General features: G+C 38.0%; 1 protein-coding gene across 1 annotated transcript in view; it reads left to right on the top strand.

The window, feature by feature from the left end:
* cnot1 (CCR4-NOT transcription complex, subunit 1) overlaps window positions 1–13,410 on the top strand; it is a 144,278-nt gene that overhangs the window by 41,697 nt on the left and 89,171 nt on the right. Inside the window, exons 8-10 of the mRNA XM_043707440.1 lie at window positions 2,090–2,216; window positions 3,937–4,047; window positions 12,315–12,485. Coding sequence (XP_043563375.1) covers window positions 2,090–2,216; window positions 3,937–4,047; window positions 12,315–12,485 — 409 coding nt within the window. The remainder of the gene's footprint in view (window positions 1–2,089; window positions 2,217–3,936; window positions 4,048–12,314; window positions 12,486–13,410) is intronic.

The following is a 13,410-nucleotide window of genomic DNA, read 5'->3' as shown; positions in this document are numbered from 1 at the left end:
CAGTTTAACATGTAAAACGTCCTTGTTGAGAATGTAGATACTTGCTCCTTAGATTCTGCATGGCCTTTTTTCTTCCTGTTGCCCTCATTCTCCCTGTAGGTAACTGAAAGGTCTACTTGGCATTTCTTATGTAATACAGTTGGATTAGAGAACTTGTACAGTTGTCTATTGTGCCTACTAGCTGGTGTATTAGAAAATTATTTTGAGATAGTATTGGTAATCATGTGAGAAAATGTGGGCTGATTAGGAAGGGTTTGTGCAGGGGAAATAGTGTTTAACTAACTTGATGGAGTTTATTTTGAAGACGTAATAAAGAATTGTTGATAATGCTGTTGGTGTGGTATACAAGGACTTCCAGAAGGCTTTGAATACAGTGCTATGCAACTGACTTAAAGGAAGATTCTAGGTTATGGTATAAAGGGGACAGTAACAACATGGGTGCAGCATTAGAAGAGTGATGGGAAGCCACAATAGTCTGCATATCTTTGAGCTGTGCAAGATCTCAATGCATTCACATCTTGCCTACAAGGAGGCACCCACAGCTGTACACAACACTCCACCTGAGGTCTAAGAAGTGTCTAATGCAGGTTCAACATCACCTTCCCCTTGTACTCTGTCCCACTCTTAATAAAGCTGAGAATACCGTATGCTTTATCAATTGCTGTCCACCTATCATGCCAACTTCAGTGAACTGTGTACATAAACACTCAGGTCCCAATGCTTCTGCATCCCCTTTAGAATTGTACCCCCTATTTTATGTTGTCTTTCAGTGTTCTTTCAACACTCTCCCAAAGTGTATCATCTCAACTTGGCTGCATTGAACCTCATCTGCCATCTATCCGCCCACTCCAACTTATCAATGTCCGTTTGGACTTCCACACTGTCATCTTCACTGTTTATAATTCTTCCAAGTTTAGTGTCATCTGCAAACTTTAAAATTGACCCTGGCTCACAAGATCCGGATCATTCATGTATATCAGAAAAAAGCAAGGATTCCAACCCTGACCTCTGGTAACCCCAATACAAATCTTCCTCCGCTCAAAAATATGCATGAGAGGGCTAGACAGAGTAGCTAGGGTAAAGCTGTTACCGCTCCTTTTAAAAGAAAAAAAAAGACCAGGAGATTGACATTGGGTAATAGAATCGGTGAAAGTGTGGTGGGCTAAAAGGCCACCTTCTACACTAACAATTGTGATTCCTGTCTAGATACAACTGGTCACATAGCACAGTGATGCAACAATTTCTTCTTCTACATTATTTAGAGTTTACGTTTTTTATCTACAGATTCTGGAAATCTCTTGTCCATTCTACATCTGTTATAAAATAGTGAATCCATGAAGCAATAGCGTTGCTTAACGTTACTAGTGTTTTATTAGTTATGTAGATCTGAAGCCCTAGATGTATAAGATTTAAGAGAATCTTACAGGATTGTGTTGCAAAATGATGGGAAGTTGTTTTTGTCCAGTATTCCCCATAGAATTGTTATATCCTTAGATTGTGACTGAGAGTTCGTCTATTACCATTGTTCTCTTTTATAAGTTGGAAGCCTGTGAACTTGTGTGCAGTCACCGTTTTACCAAGGCAATTATTTTAATGAGAGGCCAGTGTTATGTGACTGAAATGAGATGATTTTGAGATACTGATTGTTAAATCTGTCCCTTGTGATTTATGTCTTGATGAAAATTGTAGAGACTTAATTTGTTTTATATACTGACTTTTAAGGAACTAATTGGATAGCAGACATGGTCAGGATGCTATGTGAGCTTTTAAATTTGTGCTCTGACTGTAGTAGCAACATGCAACTTGAATAGTTTGCTGTTGAGTTTTGTCTAGTTGCCAGGTGTATGAGCACAGGTAAGTGTTCCTTTTCCAACTTTGCAAATTGTTTGTTTCTGCTCTTAAGGAAGAAGACAAAGGACTGCTTTGACATCCAAAGATACTTTCTTAAAAACACTGCAGTTTTGGCATCCATTTTAGTATTGAGTAAAACTTTCAGTTAAAGAAATCTCTTATTTTTAGTTCTGTAATTCCAAATCACTGTACCTAGAAAGGTCTTTCTAACTAAATCAACATGACTTTTTCTTTTTAGTGTTGAAGAATGCCGCCAAATAATTTTGCAGTTTGGGGTTCGGGATGTGACTGCATCTCAGGTTGCCAGGGTGCTGGGAATGATGGCTCGGACGCATTCAGGCCTGACCGATGGCATTTCTTTACAAGTAAGCATGATAGAAGGAAGAGAAAATGAATTTGTGCTTTTTGAATTAAGGAGACACAATATTGGTCTGAAATACCTTATTTTATAATGGTTGCTTGTTGTCACTGTTCTATCCAAGTATTTCTTTGTCCAAGCTCACTATTTTAGCTTTGTCATTCTCTCTGGTATTTCATTGTGTGGCAATACTGATCCTCAATGATGTGCCATGCATCGAAAGTGTCTCTAAAGTGACAGTGTTACTGCACGTTTAAAAGTTGTCTCCAAGCTAAGTCTGCGTTCAAACACTACCTTCAGTGTTTCAGCTTCTATATCTTTTGTGGTCAAAGTTTAAAAATCTCACAACACCAGGTTACGGTCCATCACTGGCACTTCCACGTCATGGCACACCCCAGTCCAATACCTACACCTCCATAACCCTTTGTGAGGTAACAGTTGTGAAATGGAGGTGTGACCGTATTCAGTCCTGATGGGTTTCAGTCCCCATTCTAAAGTTATCCTCAAACCCTTTTTTTTTAATCTTTGCTACTGCATATGAATTGTCTGTAGCAGTATAGACTGTATTACTGCTCTCAGGGGCCATAACTGCGTTTTAAAATGTTTGGTCTTGATTATCTGTCTCTGTCTGTCTGTCTATCTGTCCAACCTTAATTAATCTCTTTTCAGTGAATTGCTCATTTACTTCATGCCTGCAAAATAGCTGTTCCTATAGTCCCAGTACTTTCTTAGTAAAGATGTAGACCATATATCTGCCTCCTCTTCTGAATCTCCTTTTCCCCATAGCCACCCTTTTCTGTTGTCCCAAAATTCTACCAAACTCCACTAAGCATAGTATTGTCATGTGTTGTATCTCCCTGTCACCTTCTCTACTTAATGGAACTGTTACTGTCAATTTCCAAACCAGCAATACTACCCCTATTTTTCTGGCAATTTGACTAAACTGGTAAATTTCTTTTTAACTTTGGTCTACACTCCTACATAGATCCTGAGAAAGAATTGTATGTTAATTTAAAAATTTTACATGCATTGGTTTCATAGTTTGTCCATGTGTATACTCTTCTCATTTACTTTACTGTAATGGTTAGTTGCCTCTGACACCTTACTCAGGTAAGCTATGATCTGAACAACATTGATGGTTTAATTTAAATCACCATCTCAGTAAGCAGTGTACACAACTGCTTTCTTTTGCCATTTACTTCTCCGTAGTATTTGCAGTCAGCTCAATTATAATTGCAAATTGTTTCCTGAGGCCAACGACTGTAGTAAATCTACTAATACCTGATGTGAAGATTTTGTTCATGTCGCGAGCTATAAATTGTATATGCTCTAACTGCAGCAGCTGTAGAGTTGGATAAGTAACAGTGCTCTTGCAAGTTGGGTAATTGGCAGAAAATGTTTTGCATCATCAAATTATACTGACTGTTGATTTTAATTCCTAGTGGCAATTGTTTTCAACCTACTACAAGTGTTGAGACAGATTAAGGCCAGTACAGAAAATGTTAATTTGAAGTGTTTGCTTGAATTCTGTAATAATTCAGTTCCATAAAGACCCAGCAAAGATGATAAAGCAATGTCTTATCTCTTGGCCCTGGCAGCTCCTTAGGGGTAATTTAAATAGAGAAATCAGATTGGCTTAGCCTTTAGCTCTCTGGCAAATGAACAGGAAAACTTATTATTCTGATTTGATTTTGATTTTCGCTAAATACTTTTGTCTTGGCTTACAGTCTATATCAGCCCCTAGTAGTGGAATCTGGAGTGATGGGAAGGATAAAAGTGACTCAGCACAAGCTCATACCTGGAATGTAGAAATATTTATTGATGTTGTGAAAGAAGTGGTAAGTAAACTAATAAACCTCTAATGAAAACTTCAAACTCGGTACTTGCGACTTTTCTTGGAAGTTGTCAAATGCATTTGACATAGAATGTGTGACTTTGGTGACTATTGCCGTGGTGGAGGAAAAGGTTGCATCTTTGGCCAGATAATCAGAAATAATGGAATTGTCAGTGTAGTTCGTAACTCCAAATGATCAAGCTTGCTTGCTTTTCAGAATACTAAAATATTAAAAGCATTTTATGATGACCAAGTAATACAAAAAGTTAGTCATTTCTATCTAGAAACAACTAAGGTCAAGGAAACAAAAAATCCCATTATTTTTGTACCACAAAGGTGTGAAGGCAGTATTTTCTATCCTGCAAGTTGCTGTATGTCTATGTATGAAACCTTCAAAACCATTCTCCATGTTTCTGTAACCACATTCTACTTCTGCCCTGAAAAATCTCTAAGGGCTAAAAGGTGAATACAAATCATTATGTTTCAGTAAATACTAACTCCTGTTTGATTTTATTACAGGAAATTCCATAATACATTGATTCATTCCTATTGGACTTTGCTCAGGCAGTTTAGAGATTTGAAATGGTGTAATGTACTATTCTGTTATCCAGTTGTGAACAACATGCTAAAAATAGTCCGTCAAATTTCACCAGACAGCAACACACTTGAGAAATCTAATCACACTTCTGTGCAAGATTGAGAGGTCTGTTTAGACTGAATCGCTGAATACTTATCAGTTCACGACAGAATGATTTGCAGGGAGTTATTTTTATCTTTGCCTTTGTTTACACACAATTTTCATTAGACCTACTCACCACCCCATGGTGGTGCTCATACATAAAACAAATTAAAATAACTAATGTAACTTGAGGGAGAAAATCTTGCCCTTTGTCGCATCTAATATTTCAAATTTTTATCTTTGCCTTTGTTTACACACAATTTTCATTAGACCTACTCACCACATAAAACAACAGAATGAATATAATTCTTCCTGGGATTGTCTTCACCTCCAGATATCAATTAGGCCAGTGTTGGAACACTACTGGTCTCCCTGCTACACGGAGGTGTTCATACATAAAACAAATTAAAATAACTAATGTAACTTGAGGGAGAAAATCTTGCCCTTTGTCGCATCTAATATTTCAAATGTACTGAAGTGCAGTGATTCACTGTAAAGTGTTGTCATGGTATTTGGGTGAAAGTGGCAACCATTTTTTTAAATATAGCCAAGACAAACAGCAAGGTGAATGAACATTTACTCTGCAAACTGATCAGTATTGGCTCAGGAAAGTGGATTTTACAGGTAGGTAGTTTACTGGTAATGAAGGATTGCACTTTCACTCTTGTTTGACATTGTAGCAGTTTCCAGAGACATAGTTGAATTGTGCAGATTGAGTTAACAATCATTGTTCCTATCTAGTGAAGCACTTTCTGAAGAGTTCTTTTACTGACTAGTCTGGAGAGGTTTACTCAAGCTCATCCCAGTATCGGTAATACTTTAGAGAAGTATGGGGCAGATATAGAAGAGAGAACATTAGGCTAGTTATGTAGAGTAGCACTGTTGGATAATTTGTGTTTTCACCTTCCCTCATGATGAGAGAATTTTGGTTTGCAGGGAAACCTGGATACCACAACTAGCATGAAGAGTAAGTTTGTGCCAGAAGCACTTTGTGTACTGCTGTCTTTAGGCTCTGGGAGGCACATCGCTAACACTACAGTATCAACAAACTTTCTTTCAACCATTGCACACATTAGTCCATAATAACCTTCTTTATGTAAGTTTAGTACCCTGCATTGCCCCCAACAGTGCCAGCAACTTCTGTGCTGAGTAAACAAGCTAATTCCCATTGTTGATGTGGTGACCTATAAAGAACATTTTATTCATTTCATTCATATATTGCTGCCTAAATGCTTGGTAGTTTCTGGACTCTTCAATCTCCAGACAAAGCTCCTGACAGTAACTTCTAGAATTCTAATAGAACTAACTAAGGTATAGAAAGCCCAGTGCAGTTCATTTAGATACAAAGTAAAAGTGCAGGTTCAGGGTTACAAAGTACAAGCTTGGGACCGATGTGGAAATATTTCATTGCAGACTGGGATCTGTATTGGAGCAAGTGGATAGGAAGTGTGGTTGATGCAATTCATTGGGCTTCTTTTTAAAAGTGGCTAGGTGTTGTAACGGGAAAATAATGGGGATGATTTTATTGATAAATGGTTCAACCTCGTTTAAGCTGATTTGGGTCAATTTGATACATTTAAAAAAAAATAAAAACCATACACTTATATAGAGCTTTACACAACCACAGTTATCCCAAAGAATTTTGCAGCTGAAATAATACTTCATGAAGTCTAGTCATTAGCGCAAGGAAGCCAAGTTGCATACATTAAGTTCTTACAAGTAGCAGTATGATGACCAGATGTGTTTTTTGGATTTTGATTCAAGGTTAGTAGGGTTAACTGGCCTTCTGTTATTACATGTAAAACAATGGAACCTTCCACGTCCACCTGAGAGGGTAAAAGCGTCCCTCAGTTTAATATTGCATTGGAAAGGTGCACCTTCCTGTGGTAGTGCAGCACTCCCTCAGTACTGCGGTGTTAGTCTGATATTTACCTTCATGTCTTAGAGTGGGGTATGTAGCCACAATCTACGACTTGGAGGCAAGAGTACCATCAGCTGATATGCACGTTCTGCAGTCAAAAACTCATTAGCGCAGTTCAGCAAACTGATGTTGAATTGGATGATGTAATGGTGAAATCTAGAGAAACAAACACCTTTCCTGGTCTAAAATTAGAATAAGCACAATGACAGGATGTGGATTTCACATCTGCTCTTGTTGAATACATTTTCAGTTTTGTAATATTTTTGATATATCTATTGATTACTTACAATTTGGTTGGTTGTATTGTCAGAGCAGCTAAATATTGGTTTTAAAATTTTGCATATTCATCAAGAGAATTTCATCATTCATCGATGTATGGGTTAAAGGGCTTGTAAGATAATATGGTGAATTGCATAAACATGTGTGAATTTGGTGTAGCTGTCTGTTTTATCTAGTCACCCTGCAAACAGAAGCCAGATGGTGACTTACAGCTGTTCCAATTACTTTGGTATTTTGTATAATGTCTGTTGTGTGAGCTTTAAATAGCTACATTTTTTACCTTCCAAGCTTCAATATATTGATTTTTTTCTTTATTGGTGCACCTAGCTTGGATTGCAGGCATCCTTTTAAAACAGCTCAAGTTTCTTTGACTTAACATTTCCTGTAGAAAATGCTTGTTTTAAAGTTCTTAGAATTGGAAATAATGGGAGAATCTGTAAGTGTTCTTGATGATACTAATGTTAGGAAATATGAAATTTAATTCCTTGTTAATGCTGAGTTCTATGTAGTCAGAAAATGTCAGATTGCATACAGAAGTTAGCAACACTCTGTCACTTTTTATGACACATCCACTGCCTCTGATTTGCTGAGATGCTTACTCCTCATCCAGTATTGAATAATCGTACCTTTCTTCCAATTTAGTATTGGAAAGAATGAAGCCATTGCGGTAGTTACCACAACTCTTCCATGGCTACTGACCCCAACCTGAAAGTGAAACCCAACTTATGGTAGCTTAGTTAATGCTGAGCTAAGTTCCTGATACTATATTCTCTCCTATTATCGAGATCACCACCTCCACCTCCATAACATTGCAGAAACCAGGGAAAAACAGGCAATGTTTTCCCCCTCTCCAGGCTCCTCTAATCCAATGCTTTTCTGACCAGCTTCCCATATACTCTTGGTAGACTAGGCTTACTGCATATCCTGACTTGTAATAATTCCTGCTCGTTTATCATCTTGTGCTTGCTGATCTCCAGTAGTCTATTTAAAATTTGCATTCTAGCTCTGTATTTTGCCATGGCCTCTTTCCCCTTCCCTCACCCCTATTTTGTTCAAACTACAGACAGCTGTGCTTTCAGCTACCTTTGGCCTTAAACACTTGAATAACTTTCTTAAACCCCTTTTGTCTTCTGCTATCTTTCCTCTTTAAGCTGCTCCTTTAAACTTCATTTATAGGAAGCCCTTGGTCACTTGTTCCAATACCTGTTTGAGGCTCAGTGTTGAATTTTTGTCTAATAGAGCTCTTCAGAAGTACCATAGAGCATTTTACTATATTAAAGGCACTATATAAATGTAAGTTACATTGGCTAATCCTAATGGCGGGCAGTGATTTTTCTGCTCATTATCTGAGTTGTGGTTGTTAATATGTAACCACTTGAATGTATCAAATGATCTCTGCTGGAAAATAAAAGTGACTGGCAAGGGCTTAGTTTGTCTTGGCTGCAATGAAGCACAGTTAAGTAGATAGCTTCTGAGCTAGTGGAAGCATAAGAAATGATGCTTTGAAAAGTAGGTGGTGAATGGACTCATTGGAGGAATGTAAATTAAGAAGTTACTGTTTATAATCACCCCTAATTGTTCTTTTTCACAAACGACCAGTCTGTTTTGTTCATTCTCTGTTCACAGCTTATTTTACTTATAGTAAAATTCCCAAAGTATAAAAGGACTTGTTGGAGTGGCAAATTATATGCTCCGAGAGACTGACTATGAAAGCCTTTAATTTGTAAACCAACCACAAAGGTAGACTGTGCCATTAACAAAATGATAACAAAACTCTCATTACATGAGCTTCAAGTTTTCTGCATGTCTTCATCCTGTCCAAGCAAACAAAATAGTTGAACACCATTCTATAGGCGAGCTGTGTGGATGTCTACAAAACTATTATTAGGAGCTTCTGAAGGCAAATCACTTACTTGGTAATGGCCCAGCAATTGTAAGTGCTAGCCTTGCTGTTTACATAGGTCGTCTCTGACCAACTGGTTTAAACAATCGGTCCTAGTACATAATGTGTTAATGGATTTCTGCTATATTACCAGTCAGAGCATGATCCTTCTACCTGCTGTTTTTAACATACCTCAAAAGAGGGCAATGGCAGGGTGTTTGTTCTGGGATGAATTCTGTATTTGTATTAAACAGAAGCTGAAGCCTGAAATGTTAGCCCAATTGATTTTGGGATGAGCCAGCTACAGGTTTAAAATCTTTGGATTGCTTCAGAGGCAGTGCAGATTAATAGAAGTGCACCTCCAGGTGGCCCATTGATGAAGTTGCATGAGATGAGATTTATGGTCCTTTTCTCACTATCTCCCCGGCCAAGGTGTGTGAAGCATTCTACTTGAGAAATTTACCCTGACCAGAAATTTTGTGATCTGGCAGTTTTTAGTTTTAAAGCTTCTAATATTGCACGTTCCATGACACAATTAAATTTCTTTTTAAAACTGTGAAATATCTTTGACAATGCCTGACAATTCGACAATATCATGGGATTTATACAGAGAGCTTGGGAAGGAGCGATTTTACTGGAATAACTAATAGTCCTTATATGCATGCTGTCTTTGAACTTCTAAGTTTTGACTGGTCACATTTCAGGCAGTAAATTCTCACTGGAAAACCTGTTCTTAACTGGAGCTTTTCATAATTGGGATTAAACTGTCTTTATTAAAACCCAGCTGTATTGAGACGAGTTACACAATGCCTTTTGACTTTGCAGCAAATCTAATTTTGCCCTGAAACTGTTGCATTCGGAGAGAAAAAAAGAGGTCATTGAGAATCTGAAATTCTGGGTTGTGCCAATCTTTGGGCCATCATAAAATGATAAATATTTGAACGTTTGTTTCCAAACCTATCTGTGGATCATTTATTGGTCTCTATACAGCATTAAAATGTTTGTCATTGATTCTGAAAGCTTTCATGTCCTTGAAGTTGTTTCAAGCCTTCCAATGATGTTTTGGGTGAATGGATAATGAGAATAATATGACTTGAATTCTGATTATTTATGCTGTTAGAGTTTGGGAAATTATTGATCAATGTGTAGACCATTTTTGTCGTCATTGATTTTCGTTTTAGGAGATTCAATTTTGAATTTGTTCCCTGTGGTCATTGAAGTCTAAATGATTGCAGCCAAACCTCCCCCTCGTTTAGAACCTTTGTTTCAATGCTTGCCTATGCATGCAAACTTGGATAAAAGAAAAAGAAAGTTTGTATTTATATAAAGGCCTTCCATGAATTCAGGTGACCTGCTAAACTGTTTTCAATCAAGTCAATAATTTTGAATTGTGGTCAGTGTATTGTGCGAAAAGATTTAGAGGTGTGTGTATATACATCTCAGGATGAATGGAAGATATGCAATCCACACCACAATAACTCAGCCTAAAGCTAGCATCTCTGAAAAACCTGTTTGGAATCCCTGAATTGCTGATTATTCCTCTCTTGTTAACATAAGATGGGGCTTCTGAAGGGTCAGCATCAATACTACTTGCAAGTATTTAGGCTTCGTTATTTGCCTAAGGCAAGTTATGCCAGCTTGTCCCAGCAAATCCTTATATGCCACATGCTCTTTCTCATGGATGGGTTCACTTATGATTTGCCCTTCTGGTTGATGTGAACTAAAGTCTGTTTAAAGCCAGTGGTGCTTTTGGAAGGCTCTGATGTTGCAGGATAAAAGGAACATTCTCAACAAAACATTTGATCCAAAGTTTGTTTTTTTTTTTGAAAATAACATCCCTACCTTCTGTGCAATCATTGGGCCATTTTATCATCAAAAAACTCAAGTCATTTGAATGTAGGTTGTTTCAAAGATCATGAAAATTCAATGAGCAAAAGTTTCACCAATAAGAACCTTGCAAAAACGCTAGGTGTAGAGACACTAATAATAACGTGGTGGCTGGTCTGAAAGTCTGATGTTATTCAGGAAGATATTCTACAGTGAGTTGAGGCATGCAAATATTTTGTCAACTTAGATATAAGGTTTTTTAAACAACCTTTACAAGATTTGGGGTTGATGCTGTTGCAGGAAAAAGTGACGATGATTTGTAATGCCCTAACAAACTTTGAAGCAAGTCATGTCCAACTAATTGAAGAAATGAGAACCCAAAGAAAGTTAAGAAATAAAATCCATCTCCTTGCTACTCTTGGCAGTCATTGTCAGGTCTACTAAATATTTCCAGCTATTTCTGTTTTCACCTTAATTTTATCCCCTTTTTTTCTTTTCAGGGTGTGCTTATGATTTATATTTTGAATTTGCACAGCAGCTGTTCGTTCTGTGCTTTCCACCTCACCCGGGCTTTTTTTCTGTCCTTTTTACTCCCCATTTATGATTAGACTAGATTACTTAGTGTGAAAACAGGCCCTTTGGCCCAACAAGTCCACACCGACCTGCTGAAGCGCAACCCATCCAGACCCATTCCCCTACATTTACCCCTTCACCTAACACTACGGGCAATTTAGCCGGGCCAATTCACCTAACCTGCACATTTTTGGACTGCGGGAGGAAACCGGAGCACCCGGAGGAAACCCACGCAGACACGGGGAGAATGTGCAAACTCCATACAGTCAGGAATTCCTTAATTCCTGAGGCAGGAATTGAACCCGGGTCCCTGGTGCTGTGAAGCAACAGTGCTAACTACTATTATCGATTCTGAATTCCCCAGTCATCCCTCTTGTTCCTTCTTGTGTATTTCCATTGCAAATCCAGCCAGTCTCCCATGTTCTATTCTCTACAAATTTGAGATAATCCAAAATTTCATGTCCTACACACATCCAATCTCATTCATCCTGTGCTCACTGCTGTCTGAGATAACTGTGATCAGCGACTTCTGGTCTTCTGAGCATTCACATGCCTTCAGTTACCTTGGCCTTGGGTTCTGCACTTTCTCTACTGCATCTTTTTCCTCCCTTCAGACCCTTCAACACCTATCTCATTGACTAAACGTCTGAGTTAAATGGCCAAATATCCCATGTGGCTCTGTCATATTTTTGTGCTAGAATGCTCTTCTGAAACACCTTGGGATGTTAAAGGCATATTGGGGAGAAAAAAACAGCAAATGCACTGATTTAGTTTGTGTTGTACGGAGGGTATATTTACCCTGAACAGATTAATGATTTTGGTACTATTTACACTAGTCTAAAGATTGGAAGAACCTTTTAAGTAAATGCTGATTTTTAATTTAAAACTGGAATAATAAGATATGGCAGCATCCAGCCAAAGATGCAGAGGAAAATAATCATTGTAATCTTTGCCAGAGAATCTGGATGTCTTTCCTTCCAAAGCAGTTGCACTTGTATTTCTCTCCTTTCGTTTCCACCTGGAATAATGTATGTCATGCATTTATGTTGACGATGTACTTTTCTGCACTGGTTGCAAATAAAATTGTGAACTTGTATTTTTTTTTTCCAGAATCCAAACCTAAATTTTAAAGAAGTGACTTATGAACTGGATCACCCAGGATTCATCCTTCGCGACAGCAAAGGTCTACAGATAGCTGTGTATGGCATCCAGAAGGGGATGGGGATTGAAGTCTTTCCTGTTGATCTCATCTATAGGCCTTGGAAGCATGCAGAAGGACAGGTATGTTCGCACAGTGGAGGCGTTTCAATGATAGTTCTCTAAGATAATATGTTGTCAGCACTTTAGCTTTTCCTTGAAATCTCAGCTGATGGTGAGCTGTGTATCCATTGTCACATGAAGTTTTTTAAACAATTTCACAAATGTGATCAGGAGAGCAATTTCTCTTATAACACAGCAGCTTTTTATTACAATGGGAGGGAAGGTGGAGGTCAACTGTCATGTTTAATATATAAATATGAAGTTGAGGTTGTAATCCTGAAGTCCAAGCTAATGTTTTGACAAGCATGGGCTCAAACCCTGTCATGAGAACTGTTGAAAATGAAATTCAATTAATACATCTAGAATTGAAAGTTAGGTGCACTAATGGTGGTGATGCATCTACTGTTGGTTTGTTGTTTTTTTTAAAAAAACCCATCTGGTTCACCAATATCCTTTAGGGAAGAAAACCTGGTTTCCTTACCCACTCTGACCAACATGTGACTCTCGACCCAAAACAATATGGTTGACTCTAAAATGCCCTGTCAAGGGCAAGTAGGGATGAGAAACAGATGTCCCACTTGCCCACTGAAACCATAAAGGAAAAACTGCAGGCATTATTACCTCGGAATTATCTCTTGTTTTTTCCTAATTCCTCTGGTACTTTGAGTTATTTCCCCATCTCTTCTGAATGCTTTAACAAGGCAGCAGTTTAGTTCTTGGACTTTTTGTTTTGTTTGATAATTGTTTTATTTGAATTATAAGAATAATCTAAGGAGACTCGGCTGGAGTGCCCTGTATTACATAGCAAGTTTAATATAGACAATGCAACGTATAGAGGCAATATCTCTGCCAGTTTTTAAATGTTAGGATCTGTAGTTTTGAACTCACCATAAGTGGAAACCTGCCTTTTCCCCCTCTGTACCTGCCTCCGATCTTCTCGTGAGAC

Source organism: Chiloscyllium plagiosum, chromosome 17 (assembly GCF_004010195.1).
Source record: "Chiloscyllium plagiosum isolate BGI_BamShark_2017 chromosome 17, ASM401019v2, whole genome shotgun sequence".
In the NCBI taxonomy this organism is placed as follows: Eukaryota; Metazoa; Chordata; class Chondrichthyes; order Orectolobiformes; family Hemiscylliidae; genus Chiloscyllium; species Chiloscyllium plagiosum.
This window is presented reverse-complemented; position numbering and strand designations above follow the sequence as displayed.